Source organism: Nyctereutes procyonoides, unplaced genomic scaffold, assembly GCF_905146905.1.
Source record: "Nyctereutes procyonoides isolate TBG_1078 unplaced genomic scaffold, NYPRO_anot_genome, whole genome shotgun sequence".
In the NCBI taxonomy this organism is placed as follows: domain Eukaryota; kingdom Metazoa; phylum Chordata; class Mammalia; order Carnivora; family Canidae; genus Nyctereutes; species Nyctereutes procyonoides.
In genome coordinates, this window is record NW_026575142.1 from 23465129 (window position 1) to 23489371 (window position 24243).

General features: G+C 37.3%; 1 protein-coding gene across 4 annotated transcripts in view; it reads right to left on the reverse strand.

Moving 5' to 3' along the window:
• GCA (grancalcin) overlaps positions 1-24243 on the reverse strand; it is a 57059-nt gene that overhangs the window by 8273 nt on the left and 24543 nt on the right. For all 4 annotated transcript variants that reach the window (XM_055307889.1, XM_055307888.1, XM_055307887.1 and 1 more), the window contains 5 exons: positions 23926-24090; positions 12122-12191; positions 5753-5796; positions 5315-5462; positions 492-605 (listed from right to left, as the gene is read on the reverse strand). In XM_055307889.1, the coding sequence (XP_055163864.1) occupies positions 492-605; positions 5315-5462; positions 5753-5796; positions 12122-12191; positions 23926-24069 (520 nt within the window). In that variant the 5' untranslated portion in view covers positions 24070-24090. The remainder of the gene's footprint in view (positions 1-491; positions 606-5314; positions 5463-5752; positions 5797-12121; positions 12192-23925; positions 24091-24243) is intronic.

The window sequence follows — 24243 nt, forward strand, 5'->3', positions numbered from 1 at the left end:
CCCTTTTCCCTGAGCATAGCTTCTACCTCTCTGTAGCACCCATGATCTGTTTCTCCCCTAAAATACATCTCTGCCCTTTCTACCTTCTTTAATGGGGCCTCTTCTCCCCTTTAGTTGTGTCTCCTCCTTTACCAATCTTCTGCTAATTTCTGGACTATATAGGATGATCTGTTAGTTATCTAGGTGTGTTTATAGGAAGAGACAAACCTACGGTTCTCCTACTCCCCTGCCATCTTCCCTCTCTCTCTTCATTCTCAATTAAATCAAGTGATTTCATATCCTGGGGACTGACACATGAAGAAAACTTTCCAAAACTGAGCTATAACAAATTTTCACTATTCATATTACTAAATTTTTAAAGCCTTAACAGTGATTAGATTTAATAGTGAATAAAAGTAAAAAATACATTATTATCAAAAAGTTGAATAAAATGAGAGATATTCAGAAAAACAGCTACACAATACTGCATCTATTTTTAAAATGATCAATACCTGTCAATGCTCGAAGCTTCACACAGCAAGCAACATAATCATCAAAGAAGATTCGGCCATTTTTGCTGTACCGTTTAACAATAGCAGTTAATGTTTGAGGACTCAATCTGTAACCTAGAAAAAGGAATTTATACATTAAAATTTCTAAAACCAAACACCATAAGAACACAACATTGCATTTTCCTTAAAAACAATTGTAAAATAAATTTCCCAAATTCATTCCACAAAAATATATACTAGAAACCAAATATATTCACATTAAAATCTATCAAGCAAAGACTTATTACTAATAAAGTAATAAAATGGGCAAATCCATTTTGAGTTCATTTCTGTGTATAAGAAACTAGTCGAATTTCATTTCATTCTTTTGCATGCAGCTGTTCAGTTTTCCCAACATCATTTGTTGAAGAGACTCTTCCCCATTATACATTCTTGCCTCCTTTGTCTTGCTAGTATCACCAGTCTAACTTTGTAATGAAGTCAAAGCTAAGAAAGCAATTACATTTTTGCATATTTAAAATATATTTTGATTTTTAAATAATGTCAAGTATCTTATAGGTTTTAATGCTTCAATATTTCAGTTCTGTAATTTGAGACTTCTTTAAAGAATATTAGAGAAAATATTATTACAGATCTTTTCTATCATTTAAATTTTGTATTTCCTTTTTTCTTTTTAATTTTTCATTGAGGTATAATTGGCATATAAAATTATATTAGTTTCAGATGTACAACATAATGATTCCATAATTGTATTGCAAAATGATTATTATAATAAGTGTAGTTAACATCTTTACCCTATATAGTTACAGAATTTTCTCCTCTTATTATGAAAACTTTTAAGATCTACTTTTAGCAGCTTTCAAATATATGTATAGTTTACTGTGAAGGGTGCTGAGCCAGAATTATTATCTTTATATATTACTGGATTAGATTTGGACAGAAGACACTAATCTTTTTTTTTTTTTTTTTTTTTTTTTTTTTTTTGGAGAGACACAGAGCAATAGCACATAAACTGAGGGAGAGGGGCAGAGAGAGAGGAAAAGAGAGAATCTTAAGCAGGCTCCACACCCAGCTTGGAGCCCTGATGCAACACGGGGCTCAATCTCATGACCTTGAAATTATGACCTAAGCCAAAGTCAAGTCGGATGCTTAACTGACTGAGCTACTCAGGCGCCCCAAAAAGACAAAAATCTATTCAAAGGGAAAAACAATAATAAATGTAGAGAAATTCATTATGTGGCTACAATAAAATATAACCCAGAAACTTGTTAAAAATAAATAAAAGGAAAGGTATAATTTAATAGAAGTAAAATATGCAAATGAATGTAATTATATGCAAATATTTTTTAAGCTCCCTCGTAGGAAGTTATGATCCTGATGTGGTAATAAAAAATCTTAGGATTTCCTATAGCATCCTTGGCAAAATAATTTGAATATTTTAAAATATATCTGAAGATCTTAAATTTGAATAATCCGCAATTCTTCTTTGTGGCATGCAACTCTCTATGTGAACTCTAGCGGTTTTCTTTTTTGTAAAAGGTTATATTAATTTTCAACACTATGTTGAGTTAAGGGTCAAGTTTAATCCATTAGGTATTAATACTCTGACTGAACTACATATGATGTGGCTAGGATTGTCCCCAAAACTACCACCTATTAAATTAAAATGTCTATTTACAAAACAAGTCACTAGTTTTAATTTCTTTAAATTGGAATTTAAGATAATGTACACTGTGTTCAGATTTTAACTCTCAAAAGGTTAATTTTCTTTAAATGTATTTTGTTTAGAAATGAGTGTAAGTAAAATCATAGAGGTAAACAAAATTAAGAAAACTACTTAAAATTGCATGAACTGTAAAAATAGGTTAAATATCATTTTATGTTACTATGTTTGAAAGAAAATAGACAGTGAACCTTAGCATACCAAAGATAGAATAAAATTAAAGTTACATTCTTTTAAAATACTCTAAAATGCAGACTTCCCATTCTGAGGTATTTGTTATATACTGTGTATACTAATTACGTAAGAAAGAAAATTTAGAAAACATGTTTTTACTGTTGAAAAGCTAGACTATAATATGGAGCATAACATACTGAAATAAGCCTTTGCTATCAAATTAGAGCTCTTATCACAAATGAAAGATATTCCATGCTCCTGGCTTGGAAAAACCAGTATTGTTAAAATGTCCATATTATCCTAAACAATCTAGACATTCGATACAATCCTTATAAAAGATCAATGGCATTTATCACAGAACTAGAACAAGTGATACTAAAATTTGTATGGGACTACAGAAGACCCCAAATTGCCAAAGTAATTCTGAGAAAGAAGGACAAAACAGGAGGTATCACAATTTCAGATTTCAAGACATACTAGAGCTGCAGTAATCAAAACAATGTGGTACTGGCACAAAAACAAACACAAATATCAATCGAACAGAACAGAGAGCCCAGAAATAAACTGAGACTTATGTGGTCAATTAATTTATGACAAAGGAGGCAAGAATATATAATGGGGAAGAGTCTCTTCAACAAATGATGTTGGGAAAACTGAACAGCTGCATGCAAAAGAATGAAATTCGACTAGTTTCTTATACTATACACAGAAATGAACTCAAAATCGATTTAAAGAAGTGGGGAATCTGGGTGGCTCAGTCGATTGAGCATCCAACTCTTGATTTTGGCTCAGGTTATGATCTCAGGGTGTGGCATCGAGCACCATCAGGCTCTGAGTTCAGGGAGGAAACCCCTCAGAGGGCTTATCTACCGCTTCCTCTCCTTTGGCCCCTCCCTCTCTCTAAAATAAATAAATAAATCTCTTTACAAAAAATAGATTAAAAAACTAAAGTGAGACCTGAAACCATAAAACTCCTAGGAGAAAACAGGCAGTAATTTAACATTGGCTGAAGCAACATTTTTCTAGATAGGTCTCCTGAGACAAGGGAAACAAAAGCAAAAACAAATCACTGGGACTACACCAAAATAAAAAGCTTTTACACAGTGAAGGAGACCTTTAACAAAATGAAAAGGCAACCTACTGAATGAATGGGAGAAGATATTTGCAAATCACATATCCCACAAGGGATTAATATCCAAATATAATGAGCTTATACAACTCAATACCAAAAACTCCAAATAATCCAATTAAATATGGGCAGAGGACCCAAAGAGACATATTTCCAAAGAAGACAAACAGATAGGGGCACCTGGGTGGCTCAGATTATTAAGTGTCTGCCTTCAGCTCAGGTCATTATCCCAAGGTCCTGGGATAGAGCCCCACATCAGGCCTCCTGCTCAGTGGAGAGTCTACTTCTCCCTCTGCCCCTGCTCATGCTTTCTCTCTCTCTCTCTCTCAATAAATAAAATCTTAAAAAAAAAAAAAAAACACAATGACAGATGACCAACAGACACACAAAAAGATACTCAACATCACTCATCATCAGGGAAATTCAAATCCACAATGAGAGACAACCCCACTTGCAACTGTCATAATGGCTAAAATCAAAAAGACAAGGACTAAAAAGTATTGGTGAGGATGTGGAGAAAAAGAAACCTTCCTGCAGTATTGGCAGGAATGTAAACTGGTGCAACCACTGTAGAAACAGTATGGAGATTCTTCAAAAAATTAAAAACAGAACTATCCTTTGATCCAGTAATTCCATTGCTGCGTACTTACCCAAAGAAAAGCAAGACAGTAATTTAAAAAGATATATGCAGTCCTATGTTTATTGAGGCACTATTTACAATAACCAAATTATGGAAGCAACCAGAGTGTCCATCAACAACTAAGTGGATAAAAAAAAGATGTGGTATATACACAATGAAATATCACTCAGCCATAAAAAAATATGAGATCTTGCTATTTACAATAACATGGATGCACATATATAGAGTATTATACTAAGTGAAATAAGTCAGAGAAAGACATGATTTCACTTAAGTATGCTATTTAAGAAACAAAACAAAGAAAAAAGGGACAAACAAAAAGGGACTCTTAAATTCACAGAGCAAACTGATGGTTGCCAGAGGAGAAATTAAGAGGTACAAACTTCCAATTAAAAAAAAATGAAGTCGGGGGATCCCTGGATGGCTCAGCGGTTTAGTGCCTGCCTTGACCCAGGCCATGATCCTGGAGTCTCTGGATCGAGTCCCACATCGGGCTCCCTGCATGGAGCCTGCTTCTCCCTCTGCCTGTGTCTCTGCCTCTCTCTCTCTCTCTCTCTCTGTCTCTCATGAATAAATAAATAAAATCTTTTAAAAAATAAAAAAATTAAAAAATAAATAAAATCACAGAGATGAAAAATACAACATATGGAATACAGTCAACAAAATCATAATATACACTGTATGACAGATGGTATATATACTTGTGGTGAGCACCGAGTAATGTCTAGAATGGTTGAACACCTGATATGGATTTGTATAGAAGTGTTGTACACCTAAAACTAATATAATACTGCATATTAATTATATTTCAAAAAAATGGTAAAAATATCTAAATAAACACTAGAGATCTTACTAAGTTACAGAAAATACAATATAAATGGTGAGTACCAATGATTAGGGGACTACATTTTAATAAAGTCAACAGATGAAATTTAGAAATTATTTTATCAACCACAATGTATAAAATATCATCTTTTGGAAAAATCATAGATAAAATGGTTTTGTTAAATGTCATCAGTCAGAATATATCTACAATCTTGAAATCAAATTGGCTAACAATTGATATAATATATTCCTTAAACTCTAATAATTAAAATTCATCTCATCAAAGAACAAAGATGATCTGGATAGATTCTAAAGAATTTTAATATTCTTACCCATTGCAGCAATGGCTTGATTCAATTCATGATGTTCTACTGTGCCACTTTGGTCTTGATCAATAGTTATGAAGTGTTGCTTCCAAGCATTAAGAGCTGCCCAAAGTTCTTTGAATTCATTAAATCCCATTTTTCCTGTGTAATCTCTCTGATAGTTTTATTAATAAAAATAAGTTTTGATACCAAAGAGAATTTACTTGACCCAAAACTGTAAATCATGACTAAAAAATTGTTAGTATGCTTCTGCAAGTTAGCCAAGTTTAGCATATGAATAGACTTCTGTGTAAAAATGGAAAAGTACAGAATTCAAACAGGATCTTACAAAGTATTTTTAAAGTCTCCAATTTACTATGGTCATTTATAGCCAACAATTGCTTGGTTATATTCAGAAAGCAATTATTTCATATTCTAGTATATTCTATTTTTATTCAAGGATACATCCAACATGGCGATCATAATTCTGCAGGTTTCCAAACTGAAGGCTATAAAACATATTTATTATTTCAATTGGAGTCTGCCCAATTTTATCTATGTAAAATTATGACAATTTCTATTTTATACAAGAAAATGTTTAAAAATTGCCAAAAATACACAATCACCCTTTATCAACAGACTTTAAATGTTAGGGATCCTTGGGGGGAAGAAAAAAGGACGAAAATAAAGATCACAACTACTTCAAACTACTAACACTAGGCAGGGGATTTGGGTAGTTAGATATACAATGATAAAATAACTGAAAATTACTTTTATAGGTGAAAGGAGGGCTTCAGTGTTCCGAACATAAATGGTAAGTAGGTTTTAAGTAGAAGTCTAACCTATACACAAAAATCACAAGAACTGAAGGAGTTAGAGATTTAATTAAAGCTTAGGTGAAGGACTGGCTTATGATAACATCTGAAAGGCAGATAAGGGCCAGATCATGAAAATCTTGAATGCCACCCTAAAGATTTAGACTAATGGAAGTCACTGAAGAATTTAAGGAACAGACTTAAAGCAGTGGGTCAATTCTTAAATTTTCATTCCAGAAACATCCTTTCACATTGACCAGACTACAGAGTAAGGTAAGATATAGGGAGATCCCTGGGTGGCGCAGTGGTTTAGCGCCTGCCTTTGGCCCAGGGCGTGATCCTGGAGACCCAGGATCGAATCCCACGTCTGGCTCCCGGTGCATGGAGCCAGCTTCTCCCTCTGCCTATGTCTCTGCCTCTCTCCCTCTCTCTCTCTGTGACTATCATAAATAAATAAAAAAATTAAAAAAAATTAAAAAAAGGTCAGATATAGGTAAATCATTTGCTAGTTTACTGCAATCAATCAAATAAGAAAAATATGAGCTTCTGATGTGAAGCAGCTATTTTCCCTTAGGAGAGGGAAAAGGCAGGAAGAAAAAAGTAAATATAAACATCTTAAAATCATGGGTTATTAGGAACATTAACACCTCATATCTACAGAACTGTAACTGAAGACTCAGTAGAATTTAATTTTTATAACCCTTATCATAATTGCATTGAACTGGTAAGCTGATTTGCCTCAAGACCAATTATAGGTCAGTCCTGATAAGAGACATTATGTCAATACAGTTTAGTTAAGCTTACAAAGTTCTTACTAGTAGCTCCTTAAAAATGAATGCATAAATAAATTAAAATGCTTAAAATTAAGTTATCTTATTTTTTGATAAAATATTTTGAAATTTTTATAAATGAAAAACATTTCAGCTAAATTTTAGGCCTATTAATAAAAAAATCATAAAACATTTTATAAGTGAGAATAGCCAACTTTAAATTAATACAGCGTCAATATTAGAATAGGTGGTTACAGTATTTTCAGATGGACAATTCAACAGACATTCCATGAGCATTCACTAAGAGCCAGGTAGTATGATTTTGTGATTTCACATGTTGTTGCAAGAATTGCAAGTATTATAAGTCCCAGTTTTACAAATGAAGAAACAGAGGCCCAGAATAAAGTTTTCAAGTTCCCAGAGCTAATAAGTGGAAAAGTCAGGACTGGAGCCCAGAGCTCCTTCATAAGGATACTACTCAAGTGGGAAGAGGGTGGCAAAGTTTCCATAAGAAATCTCTGGCTGACATTCAATCATTTTGTAAAGCAAATGATATGTTTTGCTTTCAAGTTAACATGGCACACATCCATTACATGGGAAAATCTGAACATATGATAACAAATGGCAAGTGCTGAGTCTTCAAGTAAGCATATCTTCCATCACAAAATAGGATTGAGTATATGTATATATCAGATTAAATATTTTTGACAAAGAATAGAGAAGAATTTTTAGGAAAGTTAATAGATTTTCATTTCTCCCAATACCCCATTACAATGGACAAAAAATTAAATCTTCTAAAGTCAAACCATTAGAAAAAAAGAGAATGAGAGATAAAGGAAAAGAATTATGTAAAAAGTAAAGGAAAAGTAGTAGGATGGATGGAAGTTAACCAACATAGACCTGAGAAAGTGGCTTGATGAAAACCCAATAAGAAGAGCTGAAAAGGAGCCTACTTATCCAGAAGACACCAAACATCTAAGAATTGGTATTATATATGAAAATGGGTGTGAAGGTAGAGATAAAAACAGAAGGACCAGTTGAACATCTATTTAAAGAGGATGTAGAGCCTCAAATTCCCTCCTTGCCTCAGCTCCATAGATGGATGCCATGTCTATTCTAACAGAAATCTAGGGATTTACTGTCTGGAGAATTCCTTAAATTTCAGGATACTAGACACATATCCAAAGCCCTCACCACTAAAAATAACCAGTACCCCTAAACTCTAACCCTGATATTAACATTCACCCTAACCTTAATCCCAACACTAGCCCTCTGGACAGGTCTCTGAACTGCAGGACACCAGACATCTACACTAACCCTATCCTTAATCTTAACTACTAACCAGTAATCTACAACCCCTAACCCTAACACTAACACCAGTCCTTACTCCTACCCTAACCCTAACCCTAGATCTGAGAAAGTGGAATTTGGATATGCAGTAAGAAAGCCAAGAAGCAGCCTACTTATCCATGAGAAGACCCCAAACATTTAAGAGTTGGTAGTATTTCTGAAAATGAGTGTGAAGGTAGAGATAAAAACAGAAGGACCAATTGAATATCTATTTAAAGAGTTAACATTTACAGTCTCATACCCCCTCCTTGCCTAAATTTGGTAGATGGCTCTCCCTGTCTATTCTCATAATAGCATAAGTCTGGGGATTTATTTTCTGGAGATGTCTCTGAACGGTGGGATACCAGACACATGCCCGGACCCTTCAGCTCTAACCCCTAACTTCTAACCTCTACCATAATGCTATCCCTCACTCTACTACTAATCCAAACACCAAACCTCTGGAGAGGTCTCAACTAAAGGATGCCAAACACATACCTTAACACTGACCCTGACTCTGATCCTAACCTTAACCTGACCAATAACCTTAGATCAGAGAACGTGGCTTCTGAACACACTATAAGAAGAGCTGAGAAGCAGCGTATTTGTCCTGGAGAAGTCTCCAAACATTTAAGAATTGGTAGTATTTCTGACAGTGGGTGTGAAGGTGGAGAGAAAAACAAAAGGAACTGACTGTATAATTAAAGAGTATTTAAAGCACCAAATGCCCTCTCTGCCTCAGCAGTATGGCTATCATGTCTATTCACAACCCAGCATAAGTCTGAGGATTTACTGTCTACAGGTCTCTGAACTACAAGCTACCAGGCACATACCCAAACCTTTTGCTCCAAACCACTAACCTAACCTCAAATGGTAACTCTACTACTCACCCTAACTAACCTTAACCCTAACCTAACTCTATCTACTAGAGAGGTCTTTGAACTGCAAAATATTTGGAACGTACCCTAACACTGATCCTGACCCTAACCCTAACACTACCCCTAACCCTAGACCTGAAAAAGTGGCTTCTGAACACACAATAAGAAAAGCTAAGAAGCAGCCTACTTATCCTTGAGAAGACCCCAAACATTTAAGAATTGCTAGTATTTCTGAAAATGGGTGTGAAAGTAGAGATAAAAACAGAAAGACCAACTGAATATCTATTTAGAGAGTATTTAGAGTAGCAAATCCCCTCCTTGCCTCAGATCCATAGATATCTGCAATGTCTATTCTAACCTCAGCAAAACTGGGGATTTATACTGTGGGGAAGGTCTCAACTGCAGGATATTAGGTACATACCCAAACCCCTAAACCCAATCTCCTAATACGTAACCTCAAACCCTAACCCCCACCAGATGAAGAAGTCTCTGAACTGTAGGATACCAGGCATATACCCTAACCCTAACCCTGACTCTAGGCCTCACCTTAATTTTAACCCTAGATCTGAGAAAGTGGCTTCCTAAATACATGATAAGAAAAGCTGAGAACCAGCCCATTTATCCTAGAGAAGACCCCAAGCATTTAAAAATTGGCAGTATTTTCTGAAAATGAGTGTGAAGATAGAGATAAAAACAGAAAGACCAATTGAATATCTATTTAAAGAGAATTTAGAGCCCCAAAATCCTCCGTGTTTCAGATTGGTATATGGTTGCTATGCCAATTCTCACCACATCAGAAGTCTGAGGCTTTATTCTCTGGAGAGGTGTGGGAACTGCAGGATACCAGGCACATATCTTAACTCCTAATCTCTAATGTCTAACCCTAACCCTCGATCTGTGAAAGTGGTTTGCTGAACACAGGATAAGAATAGCTAAGAAGCAGCTTACCGATCCTAGAGAAGGCCCCAAACATTTAAGAATTGGTAGTATTTCTGAAAATTGGTGTGAATGTAAAGATAAAAACAGAAGGACCAAAGGAATATCTATTTAAAGAGTAGAGACTCACATTCACTCTTTGCCTTAAGTCAGTATTTGGCTGCCATGTCTAGTCTCACCCCAGCAGAAGTCTGGAGTTTTATTCTCTGGAGAGGTCTCTGAACTGCAGGATATCAGGCACATAACCTAGCCCTAACCTTAGCCTATCTAGTAAAAATAAGGCATTTAAGGGACAGTTTATCAATGACTGAGAACCCTGAGAACCCTCTTCCTACTGGACAACTAGCCCAAAAGGAAATCCCTAAACATACTGTTGTTTCCTAACAAACTGCCCTGCTAAGCCATCAGACATGGAAGTCTACAATAAATACTAAACCATGACCTCAAAGCTTCTCACCTGCATTTTAGTTAAACACATGCAACCAAGGATCTCAAATGCCTGAGAAAAGCATCAATCACAAAAGACAACCAACAACTGGGGGAGAACTTTTGAAGGAAACATAGTTGATAAAAGAAAAAAAAACTTTGAAAAATATATTAATAGCAACAAAAATACATTAACAAAAAATACAAAATACAGCTTCATAGACACAAGAGAAGACTATATACATGAAGAGAAGCTCCTGCATTTTAAGAACATCATAGCAGATAAAAAACAAAACAAAACAAAACAAAACTCAATAGAAGGTTTAGAAAATAAGATTGAGAAAATCTCCCCAGAGAGGACAGCCAGAGATAGGAGGAAAAAAAAATAAAAAAAGTGTCCTGGTCTAAATGACAAGCATTCCAAAAGGAGAAAATTGAGTAAACATCATTAAACAAAATGTCTCAGAACTAAAGCAAATTAATTCCCAGTCTGAGAAGGCCCACTGAGTTCCCACACAACACGACCAGGCACAACATTGTGAAATTCCAAACCCGGGACAAAAAGAAGATCTCACAAGCCTCCACAGTGAAAAAATTGGCATACTGGCAGGACAGAAAGATAAAGTAACAGCGGATGCTAGAAACAATGGAGCAATATTGTTAAAATTCTAGATGAAAATGATCTGTAATGCAGAGTTCCATATCTGGTCACTTAATTCTGTGGACAAAATGAAAGCACTTTCATATTAAGTCTAAAAAGATTTTCCTCCTGTGCACTCTCTAAGAATGTTTGTTTGTTTTTAAAAGATTTTATTTCTTTATTCATGAGAGATACAGAGAGAGAGAGAGAGTGAGAGAGAGAAAGAGACAGGCAGATGGAGAAGCAGGCTCCACGCAGGGAGTCCGATGTGGGACTCGATCCCAGGACTCCAGGATTACACCCTGGGCCGAAGGCAGGTGCTAATCCACTGAGCCACCCAGGGATCCCCTCTTCCTGAGAAGCTGGTTAATGTTATACTTCATTGAATTTTTTTTGTAATGACTAGAGATGAAATAAAAGGGAGATCCAACTCAAAAGAGCTTGGAAAGTCAGTTCTGGAATGATGGTGAAGGAATGATAGCTTTGCAGCTATGCACAGAAAGTAGACCACAATAAAAAGCTCTAGAATGATGATTAATTTCAGAAAAAGTAAAACAGTATATAAAAAGGAAAATTGATCATACATTATCACAAGACAGAGGAAGAACCTTCACATAATGACAATAAGGCAAATAGTGATTACTGACCTACTGAAAATTACTATACAGCTATATTGGATGGAGGAGAACTGGGGAGCATTCCCATGTGGCATATGGAGACAAGAGTGAGTTTAAAGTTCTAAGAGAGTTAATTCTCATCTTCCATAGCAGGATATCAATTGTTAATCACTGAAACTGAAAATCTATAATGATGAAAGCATGCTATTTTGAGACCTGGAGGCAGATTTCAAAGGCATCAGATGTAAAAGATGAATGAGATTTCCTCTATAAGTGGTCAACATCTGGGAGATAATTATGCACAAGGAACAGCTATTTTCACAATAAGCTTTGCAGAACTATTTGACTCTTTAAATTATGTGCATGTATAACTGTGATAAAATATTTTTTAAATATTTTAAATATGGGGGAAGAAGATCTCACGAGAATAAATTCCATTAATTCCAGACTGTGTCAAACATCTCTGAAGTTCCTCAGCATCCACTTCACCATCCTGTTAAAAAACAATTACAATCTGATTTAGTGCACAGCTATACCAAATTATATTAATATGTTAATTGGCTATTTTAGGCCAATCAATAAATATGCATTCTTTAAAACTTACTCTATTATCAACTATAAAATTATAGAGTAATTATTGATAGCAAAGGTATATACAGAACAGCATACAAAATATTTTTTTTCACAACCAACTTATGTTCTATTAATATTTAAGCACTTCAAATAGAATTTATTTTTTCTACTTCTGAGAAACAGAATAAACATTTTGACCTATCATAGGTCAAAATAGTATCTTGTGAGAATCATTGTACCTCTACTTAAAATGGAAAAATGACCAAAATATGTTCAGAAAAATCTCAAAAATGTTCCCCTAATGCCCGTCTCGTGGGGGTATTATTTCTAAGAGACATTAAGTTGTAACTGGAAAGAGAGAATAACTTCCTCCCACCACCACTACCCTCAGCAAAATTTTAGAGTCATCCTGCATCTTGTTGCAATTCTTCTGATTATTTCCCAAACATTCGTGTTTGAACTTACTATGGGAAATAACACATTTTTTTTTTTACACAAACAAGAAATCACAAGGGAAGTGAAATAGGCTGAGTACTCCCATTATGTTTCAGTACCTCATCCTATTTTCTACAGAAATATACAAAGTAATTTACTTGGAAGCATCATAAACATTGTCACAAATGCAAAACAAATAGCTCTGAGAAAGGATCAGGGAAGCAAAGTTAAAACATGAACTTCCTTAAGAGTTCATTTTTGTAAGAGACCCAAGAAATAAAAAAAAAAAATTACAACCTACTCCTAAGAAGTGTTAAAACACTCATTCTAATGGATCTTTAGCAAGGAATTCCTTATAACAACAATGCCAGTGATTTTAACAGGAATTTAAAAATATAAGCAGCGGGATCCCCGGGTGGCACAGCGGTTTGCGCCTGCCTTTGGCCCAGGGCACGATCCTGGAGACCCGGGATCGAATCCCATATCGGGCTCCCGGTGCATGGAGCCTGCTTCTCCCTCTGCCTGTGTCTCTGCCTCTCTCTCTCTCTCTCTCATTATCATAAATAAATAAATTAATTAAATAAAAAATAAATAAAAGAAAAAAATATAAGCAGCATTCTTTCCAATGGATCATCTATGCCTACACAGAATAAGTGTCCCTTTCTCTGCCCTGCATAGTTCTGGGATTTTGTTTACAAAACTTTAGTCAATTCTAAACTAAGAAAATTATTCTATAAAAAAATTAACCATATATTTAGAATCAAAACTAGGTTAGCAATTTTTCCTCCAATGATAAAGACTTTCAAAGGAATTTTTACTTAACAATTACCTACCTTTCTGTTATATAAAATCACTATTATATTTTAAGACTTTGAAAAACCATGCACACATTTCTTTTTTTTTTTTTTTTTTATTTTTTTTTATTTTTTTTTTTTTATAAATTAATTTTTATTGGTGTTCAATTTACCAACATACAGAATAACACCCAGTGCTCATCCCGTCAAGTGTACCCCTCAGTGCCCGTCACCCATTCACCCCCACCCCCCGCCCTCCTCCCCCTCCACCACCCCTAGTTCATTTCCCAGAGTTAGAAGTCTTTATGTTCTGTCTCCCTTTCTGATATTTCTCACACATTTCTTCTCCCTTCCCTTATATTCCCTTTCGCTATTATTCATATTCCCCAAATGAATGAGAACATACACTGTTTGTCCTTCTCCGGTTACTGTGGCCAAGTTCAAAAAGGGTGTTGCCTGAGTTCTTCTCTGGGATTTTGATGGAATCTTGTCTCACATTTAGATCTTTCATCCATTTTGAGTTTATCTTTGTGTATGGTGCATGAGAGTGGTCCAGTTTCATTCTTCTGCATGTGGATGTCCAATTTTCCCAGCACCATTTATTGAAGAGAGTGTCTTTCTTCTAGTGGATCGTCTTTCCTCCTTTATTGTATATTAGTTGAGCATAAAGTTCAGGGTCCACTTCTGGGTTCTCTGTTCTGTTCCATTGATCTATATGTCTGTTTTTGTGCCAGTACCACACTGTCTTGATGAACACAGCTTTGTAGTACAACCTGAAATCTGGCATTGTGATGCCCCCAGATATGGTTTTCTTTTTTAAAATTCCCCTGGCTGTTTGGGGTCTTTTCTGATTCCACACAAATCTTAAAATAATTTGTTCTAAGTCTCTGAAGAAAGTCCATGGTATTTTGATAGGGATTGCATTATACGTGTAAATTGCCCTGGGTAACATTGACATTTTCACAATATTAATTCTGCCAATCCATGAGCATGGAATATTTTTCCATCTCTTTGTGTCTTCCTCAATTTCTTTCAGAAGTGTTCTGTAGTTTTTAGGGTATATTTTGAGAACCATTTGAATGGTAAATGGTTCTCCAACCTTTTATTTTCAGGTTGTAGGTGTCCTTCTGTCTAAAATGAGTCTCTTGTAGACAGCAAATAGATGGGTCCTGTTTTTTTATCCAGTCTGAAACTCTGCGCCTTTTGATGGGGTCATTAAGCCCATTCACGTTCAGAGTTACTTGAACTTCTTCTTAAAGGGGAGTTTTAAGAGTCCCCCTTAAAATTTCTTGCAGAGCTGGTTTGGAGGTCACATATTCTTTCAGTTCCTGCCTGTCTTGGAAGCTCTTTATCTCTCCTTCCATTTTGAATGAGAGCCTTGCTGGATAAAGTATTCTTGGTTGCATGTTCTTCTCATTTAGGACCCTGAATATATCCTGCCAGCCCTTTCTGGCCTGCCACGTCTCTGTGGAGAGGTCTGCTGTTACCCTAATATTCCTCCCCATGAAAGTCAGGGACTTCTTGTCTCTTGCTGCTTTAAGGATCTTCTCTTTATCTTTGGAATTTGCAAGCTTCACTATTAGATGTCGAGGTGTTGAACGGTTTTTATTGATTTTAGGGGGGATCTCTCTATTTCCTGGATCTGAATGCCTGTTTCCCTTCCCAGATTGGGAAAGTTTTCAGCTAGGATTTGTTCAAATACATATTCTGGCCCTCTGTCCCTTTCGGCGCCCTCGGGAACCCCAATTAAACGTAGGTTTTTCTTCCTCAGACTGTCATTTATTTGCCTTAATCTGTCTTCATGGTCCCTTAATTGTCTGTCTCTTTTTTCCTCAGTTTCCCTCTTTGCCATCAACTTGTCTTCTATGTCACTCACTCGTTCTTCCACCACGTTAACCCTCGTCGTTAGGACTTCTAGTTTGGATTGCATCTCATTCAATTGATTTTTAATTTCTGCCTGATTGGATCTAAATTCTGCAGTCATGAAGTCTCGTGAGGCCTTAATGCTTTTTTCTAGAGCCACCAGTAGCTGTATAATGGTGCTTCTGAATTGGCTTTCTGACATTGAAGTGTAATCCAGATTTTGTAACTCTGTGGGAAAGAGGGCTGTTTCTGATTCTTTCTTTTGAAGTGAGGTTTTCCTTCTAGTCATTTTGCTCAGTGCAGAGTGGCCAAAAACAAGTTGTATTGGAACACGGGGGAGTATCACTGGTCCCTCTAGCTGGTCTTCTGGGGGAGGGGCCTGCTGTGCTGATTTTCAGGTGTTAGCACTTGGGGGAGCTGCTCTGCCCCAGCCTGCTGCAGGGCTCAGCGGGGGTTGTTTACCCCGTGGGGCCCCAGGAGGAACAGCAGCAGTTGCTATGGCAACTCTGGAAGCCTGGAGTCAGCCCCCGCAGGAACTACGGGGCTCGGGGCTCTCGGCTCTCCGTCCGCAGGGCCTGGAGGCTCCGGGGCGGGGCCGCTGATCTGCTCAGCTCGGGCAGGAGCGTCCTCGCTGTCCTGGGCCCCTCCGGCCTCTGCCTGTCCCAGGGGGAGGCCGGATCCTGGGCTGTGTCCCGGCGCCCTGTGCTCCGGGGCCTGCGCTGGTGGATTCGCGCTCCCGCCCCGCAGCTCCCTCCCTGGCGCCGCTCCCGAGCCCCTCCGAGCTGCTCCGGTCGGTCCCGCCGTGCGCGCTGCAGCCCTTAGGGAGCTCGGAGCACTCCCCTGCGCTCGCAGGTGTCAGTGTCCCCGGGAGCCCAAGGGCATCCCCGCCCTCCTGGGTCCTGCTCCAACTCCCTGCGAGCCCCTTTCCGCCCGCCCGGGAAGGTTGGTGCAGCTCCTGCTCCTCCGGGACGGGGCTCTCCTGTCCTGGGGACACTCGCCCCGGCCTCAGCCCGGCTCCTCGCGGGGCCCCTCCCCCTCGGAGGCCTTTTGTTCCTTTATTTCTTTTTCCCCGTCTTCCTACCTTGATAGAAGCGCGGACTCTTCTCACTGTAGCATTCCAGCTGGTCTCTCTTTACATCTCAGGCTGAATTCGTAGATTTTCAGGATGGTTTGAAGGTTATCTAGGTAACTTGGTGGGGACAGGTGATTTGGGGACCCTGCTCTTCCGCCATCTTGCCCCTCCCTCCATGCACACATTTCTAACATGTTTGAGAAGATGTCATCAGTAAACAAAACAAAACAATCAATGAAGTCTACAGCTGCCACTGTCAACAGTATCTCAATGAAATGATGGCACAGATGCCAGGTTATTGTCAATTATTGAAGGGTAAATTTTGAAAGACATTTTTTTTTACAAATTATTAAAACAGAAGCAAAAGAAGGAAATTACTTTTCTCTCATTTTTAATTAATTAATTTTTTTAAAGATTTTATTTATTTATTCATAGAGACACACACAGAGAGAGAGGCAGAGACACAGGCAGAGGGAGAAGCAGGCTCCACGGAGAAAGCCTGATGCGGGACTCGATCCAGGGTCTCCAGGATCATGCCCTGGGCTGCAGGCGGCGCTAAACTGCTGAGCCACCGGGGCTGCCCTCATTTTTAATTTAAAAATGTCTTCTATCTTCTAGTACACTAAAGATAACATGGTTATAAATTACTCCTTTCTTTAACTTTTCTTAAGTGGAAAAATGATACTATACCTGAGAATAAAATTAGTGAGAATTCTAAGCTTCATCAAATTTTTCATTTTTAAAAATAATGCATTGTGCCAACAACAGGCTCAAATTTAAAACTTTCTAGAAAAAGGCAATTGGAATTTACCAAAAACTTTGATCAATCCAATTAAAAGTAAGGAAATCAATCCTTTGTAGTCAGATGATAATTTCTGTTCAAATATGAGCTTCTTCTATAGGATTTCACAGAAGTCCACTAGGTGTACAGAGGACCTTTCTCTGGATTCTGCAAATCCAAAGACACAAAAGAGACCCTGAAGAGTATGGAAATTTTTTTTGTACAGAAAGAACAAAGATTATAGAGGAAGCAAAGTTGAAAACTAGCAGGTTCATAAGACACACACAAAAAGCCATTATAAATTTGAGTTAAGGAATATAAAGAATATTTTAGTCTTCATTAAACTTTTTTGAATAGAGTGAAACTAAGAAACACATCTCACTATTTTCTCTCCCACAAAATAAAAAAAGAGCTTTAAATTCCATGCATCAGATTGCTACATGCTTATTTATCTGCAAGGCCTATGCTTCCTTCCCCACGCTGTTTTGCACTGCTACAAGATGGAGTGCAGTCTGTCCATATGTCTTGTACTTCAGACTGAATGTGTAATCTTCCTATGAAAAACCAAGTTTATTATTTTATCAGAGTTCAGAATTAAATGCAATAAAACTCAAAACATTTACATTAAATTCATCAAAAGGTCCTAGTGCAAGGGCACCTGTGTGACTCAGTCAGTTGAGCATAGGACTCTTGTTTTCAGCTCTGGTAATGATCACAGGATCCTAGCATCCAGCCCATGATCTTGGGATCCTGCAATCCAGCCTCATGTAGGGCTCTGCACTCAACTCAGAATCTGCTTGTTCCTTTCCCTCCCCCCTACTCCTCTCCCCATGCCTGTGTGCTCACTCTCTCTCTCAAATAAATTAATAAAATCCTTTAAAAAAAAAGGTTCCAGTGTAATATAAGTTCTGATCTTTTGTAAACTCTTGGTATCACAAAACTTTTATGACAGATGTAAGTAAAGTCACTAAAATATAAAATCATTTGACTTTAGTTGTCCCACTAAATACTTGGGTTAACCTTTCAGAAACAAGAGACTAAAACATGGTTAGTAAACTGGTATAGACTTTAATATCTTTTTTTTAAGATTTTATTTATTTATTTATTCATGAGAGAGAGAGAGAGAGAGAGAGAGAGAGAGGCAGAGACACAGGCAAAGGGAGAAGTAGGCTCCATGCAGGGAGCCTGACATGGGACTCGATCCCGGGAAACGGGACTCCAGGATCATGCCGTGGGCCGAAGGCAGCGCTAAACCGTTGAGCCACCCGGGCTGCCCACACTTTAATAACTTACAAATGTAAAATTGTCACCTAAGTCAAACGGGCTTTACAGACTTAAACAGGGTCAATATCAAGAGGAAGTAAATGGGGTGAATGGTGCAACCACAGGGTCAGATCCTGGATTCAAAAACTGGATGTTTATTGGGGTGCCTGGGTGGCTCAGTGGGTTAAACATCTGACTCTTGATATCAGCTCTGGTCATGATCCTAGGGATTGAGCCCTAAGTGGGGGTCCACACTCAGCAAAGAGTCTACTTGTGTGTCTCTCCCTCTCCTTCTGCCCCTCCCCACCCCAACTCTCTCTCTCAAAAATAAATATTTTTTTTAAAAAATTGGATATTGGCTCAGTGGTTGAGTGTCTGCCTTCAGCTCAGGACAGGATCCCAGGGTCCTGGGATCAAGTCCCAATAGGGCTCCCCACGGGAGTCTGCTTTTCCCTCTATGTCTCTGCCTCTCTCTCTGTGTCTCTCATGAATAAATAAATAAAATCTCAAAAAGAATTGGATATTTATTCATCATAGATTTTTGTGTTAACTTTGTTTTTTTTTTTTTTAGTATTGGATTAAACCATTATATATCATGATTACTAAATTTTTTAAAACCCATTCAATTTAAAGGTAAGTCTCTCACCTGCCTTACCCTAGCTGGACATTCATCTGCTTAGCAATATGACAGCAAGTTAGGGGACCTTCTATGGAAACTCAGAAAGAAAATAACTGGGAGGGAAAAAAAGATTTATTTCTCTAAATGTGAGGCTCATTGCTTTATTTGAATAGTTTCTATTTTTAAAACTGTATGAAGCTAATTTATATATATGAAATTCCAAACCTAAATTGGGTTTGGGTACATCACACAGAAGCAAAAACTAGGAAGTAGAGTGAGAACAGATATGCAGTAGGGGCAGGAGGTTTGCTTCTGAGGACTTCATAAGGCCTGGGGAATGTGAGTGCCTCACTGTTTGAATGCAAGGAATGAGATGGGATCCTAGGATGCTCTACTCATGTTAAGAGGCAAAACAAATCAAAATATACTACAGACTATTGCCTGTTGACACCACTTCTGAGAAGCTGAAGGCTTAGGTAAGTAGGACTAAAATGCTCAGCTAAGCTATCCCCAGTTTGTTGATGAGATCCGCAATGCCACTGCCAGGAAGGAGCCTTGAACTGTCATAAAATCTGATTCTGGATACAATCTATGTGGAGACAATCACAAAACCACTAGATAATGAAGACTGGCATGAGGATAGAGGGATCACATAAAAAAGGACAAAAAGAGGGAGGGAAGAAATAAACAAAAACTCCATGTGAGATAGATTTAGAAACCAAAATCCCAAAATATCTGAATAAATCTAATATTCAGAAAGACAACAAAAAGCAACAATTGCAGAACAAATTCATACAAGACGAAATTAATCTTACAAAATAATCATAGAAACAAGTATGTTAAGAAAATGCAGAGATATAAATGAACAAATATCTTCCATTTAAAAAAATCATTCACTTAACAAATATTTATTGAGTACTCCACTATATTCAAGCACTGCTAATTCCTTGCTTTCACAGAGCTTACCGTTTAGTGGTGGAAGAGAGACAATAAATCAAAAATTACATTTGGTGGTAATAAGTACTAAGGGGAAAAAAGATAACAGAGTGAAAGTGATACAGAGTGTGTGCACGGGAGCAATGGAGTAGACCAATGCTACTTTACACAGTTAGAGAAAGCCTCACTGAGGCTGAAAAAGTAAATTCCCCTATAACTGAATCAATGAGAAATGAATTTACTTATAGGGTGAATTGACTTATTCATTAATACAGTGAGTTTCAAGGAAGATCTAAAGAAAGTAAAGGAGCAAGCTATGCAGATATCTGTTGGAGGAGTGTTCTTGGCCTGAGTTGTCCAATACAGTGGACATCAGCCATATATTCCACAGCACACTTTCACATGGCTAGTCTGATCTGAGATGTTCTGTAAGTGTAATACAAGCTGGATTTCAAAGACTCAGTAACAACAAAAAAAATGAAATACCTTATTAATAACTTTTATATTGATTACATATTGGTATATTAGTATTTCTGATATACACTAGGTTAAAAAATATACTATGAAAATTAATTTCACCTTTTTTAAAACTTTTTTAAATGTTCATATGTGGCTTATGTTTGTAGTTCTTATGATGTTCATTTTAGACAGTGCTGTTCTAGACAGAGAGAACAAGCATAAAGATCAGAGAATGCTGGGGCACCTGGGTGTCTCAGTAGATTAAGTGTCTGCCTTAGGCTTAGGTCATGATCCCAGGGTCCTGGGGTTGAGCCTGGGGGCCCATCAGAGGCCCTGTGTTGGGCTCTGTGCTCCTAGGTGAGCCTGCTTCTCCTTTTTCCTTTCCCTCTGCTTGCTGCTCCCCCTGCTGTGTTTGTGTGTGTGTGCTCTTGCATGCTCGTTCTCTCTCTCTGTCAAATAAATAAGTAAATCTTTAAAAAAGGATCAGAGAATGTTGAGTGCAATAATTTTTGCCTGTTTACCTTTAGCATTTCTTTCCCTGTACCATCATCATTCCCTGAATGTCTACCTCCCTGACTAGGTGGAGAGATTCTAAGGCAGGATCTGAGTATCACTCATCTTTGCATCCCCAAGTCCAGCACAGTATGTAGTACAAAGCAGGCTGGTTGCCTGGTGGAATGAAGACAATTACGATTGGTTCTTGATTCAACTATAGTCATTTCTGACTATTGTTGTGGCCATGTCCATTTATTATTTCAAAAGGTTGAAAATATTACAACTTCCCATTCAAGTGTCAATTAAATTTAAAAGTATAAAATCTAATCAATAAATGAAATTCTATTTTACATGTGCTTTTCCAGAATTTTGGGGGTCCATAAACAACTTGAACAGCTTTTCTACAAGTTATTACCATCAGAAAGCATTTGTCTAGTATACTACTTCATACTCATATTTCATACATTTTATGAAAACATCTTACCTTAATTGACTAACAAGTAATGTCTTCCTAAATTATATGGAGAAAATCCAAGGGATCTTTTTGTATCATCTTACTGCAACTTAAGCTAATGATAATGACCAACTCTATAAACCCTAACAATCACATTAGTGGTGAAAACTGCATTTTCTAATTGAATAAGAGCTTTAGTTAGATAATTAATAAAAAATTAGTTGCCATTGGTTAGGTTAATAGACAGCAAGATTTTGAAATGATACCCAAGTTCAAGTCCTATTTGTTCAGTTACTAAATATTAATTTCCATTTATTCATTTATAATAAAAGGGTACCTGCATCCTGCCGACCTCACAGAGCAACTATGTAAAAAGTAGAAGCAGCATGCACACCAAAGTTAAAGCTGTTGGTGTTACTGACATGTGTACGTGTGTGTGCGTGTGTGTATGTGTATTTGTGAAGGGACAAACCAGAATTTCCCCTACTCAACTGATGACTGAATCATTGCTGTTCAAAAACTGTCATCCAATAGAAAGGATGTAGAACCTTTAATTGGACATTTCTCATAGAACATCATTAATTATGAGACCTGTCAAAAAAAATACAGATCCAGAAGTGAGTTCAGTAAACTCATCTGATTCTTTAAACTGAGGCAAAATTCAACATATAAAAGAACTGCTTAATATTTAGATTAAACATTGAAGATGAGACAGTTCATGCATCCATCCAATATATTTATTGAATGATTAATATATTCCTAGGGCTTACTTGGTATAGGAGAAAACAAGGGCCATATCCTCATGGAGTTTTACTATTAAAAAGCACAAAACTAGAGGCACCTGGGTGGGGCAGTCAGTTAAGCATAACACTCTTGGTTTCTGCTCAGGTCATGATCCCTGGGTCATGAGATCAAGCCCTACGTTGAGCTCTGTGTTTAGTGTGGACTCTGCTTGAGATTCTCGCTCTCCCCCTAAAATAAATAAATGTTCAAAAGCACAAAACTATGAAAAATTTAAGACAAGTATCAAGTAGTACAAACATAGCAAATCATTATTCATAACTATAACACTGAAAGAGTTCAGAAGTCAAATAAAATCCCTAAATAAATATGCCCAGTTCCTATATATTAAGTTGTAATTTTATAAAATAGATTTATAATATAGTCATTTATAGATAACAGACTTATTCCCAGCATTACACTACTTAAGTGTTCTTTGCCGATAAGAATGGTATCATGTAATAGTTAGCATTGCATTTAGCTGCAAACAACAGAAAATATTATGAAAGAGGTTTAAACCATGAAGGTGTAGGGTACAAGAAGTCTGAGGGTAGACAGAACAGGACTGTATGGCAACCTTATAATGCCATCAATCTCTTTACATTTTTCCATATATCCTGTTGCCGCTGCACTTCCCTACCTCAAGTTCCCTTCCTAGGCAGGAAGAATTAAGGAGCAAAAAGGGCCAATACTGGCTCCCCAGGAAAGCTTTTCTCATTTAGAAAAGGAAAGTATCCTAAAGAAATTGTGCCTACATCTCAATGGCCTATTAGTAAATAGTCCTATGGCACATGGCTAACTTTACTAGATTCAGAGGCATCCAGGATGGCATTAGGACCTTTCCAACTTCCACCACAGAAGGGGAAAAGAGGTTATGAATGGAATTGAGGTCACCTCAACACAGCGTCCACCATATACAATAATTCCGTGTCTATTCTCAATTTCTAGCCAGGCATATGAGACCTAGTGAACACTCAAGTGTTATTAGAGTTCTGTGAAATTCTAACCACTCCATTAGTTTTCCTTTGTGAGTCTAAAAAAAAGAGATACAGACTGTGACTAAGGCTCACATGTGAATCTGTCTCTTCTCACTAATCTGATGTTTGAACCTCCATTCTGCTCTGTTTTCTTTACCTTTTCCTGATTGGTTTTACCACTTAAGTCTCTCCCAAAACCATTCAAAATTTTAAAAGTCTCCTTTTTGCTACTCTGTCTCAGCTTCCTCAAGGAGAGTTACATGTAGATCTCTTTTCCTCAATCCTCTTGGCTCAGTGGCCATGCACTACACTGTCTGCCCTCTAAGTGAAATGAACAATGGGTCAGGTATCATACTAACAGACTTCTAAAAATGAAATAATTATGACTACCTTCATCTCTGATCTCAATTGAAAAATTAGTCTAGATAAGTTTAAAATACAAATTTCTTATACATTTAAAATAACACACTAAGTAATAGAGTTGACATTTCTTTTAAATAGCAATCACTGGGACGCCTGGGTAGCTCAACGGTTGAGCGTCTGCCTTCAGCTCAGGGCCCAAGGTCCTGGGATCAAGTCCCGCATCAGGCTCCCCATGGGGAGCCGACCTCTCCCTCTGCCTGTGTCTGCCTCTCTGTGTCTTTAATGAATAAATATATAAAATCTTTAAAAAAATAGCAGTCACGTTCAGAAACTGATATTTGTGCAATATATTTAACATCTCACCTGTCCAGCAACAGCAGTGAAGTATGTCCACATGGGGTCTCCTGCTGAGGAATAACTGTCAGAATACGCTGGGTATCCACCAGGGAGAAGGTTTGGCCCTGTTCCTGGCAATGGCTGTCCCATTTGCATCTGCATTCCTGGCATCTGACCACTAAAATTTCCAAACTATAAGAGTGAAAAAGGATAAAGTTATTAGTACAAATATTACTTGTTAACTACTAAAGTTGGTTTAAAAGAAAACATTTAGGAGGAGTCTACTGAAAAGCAAGAATAGAAAGAATTATTAAAAGAAACCAAATTCACTATCCCAAATGCTGT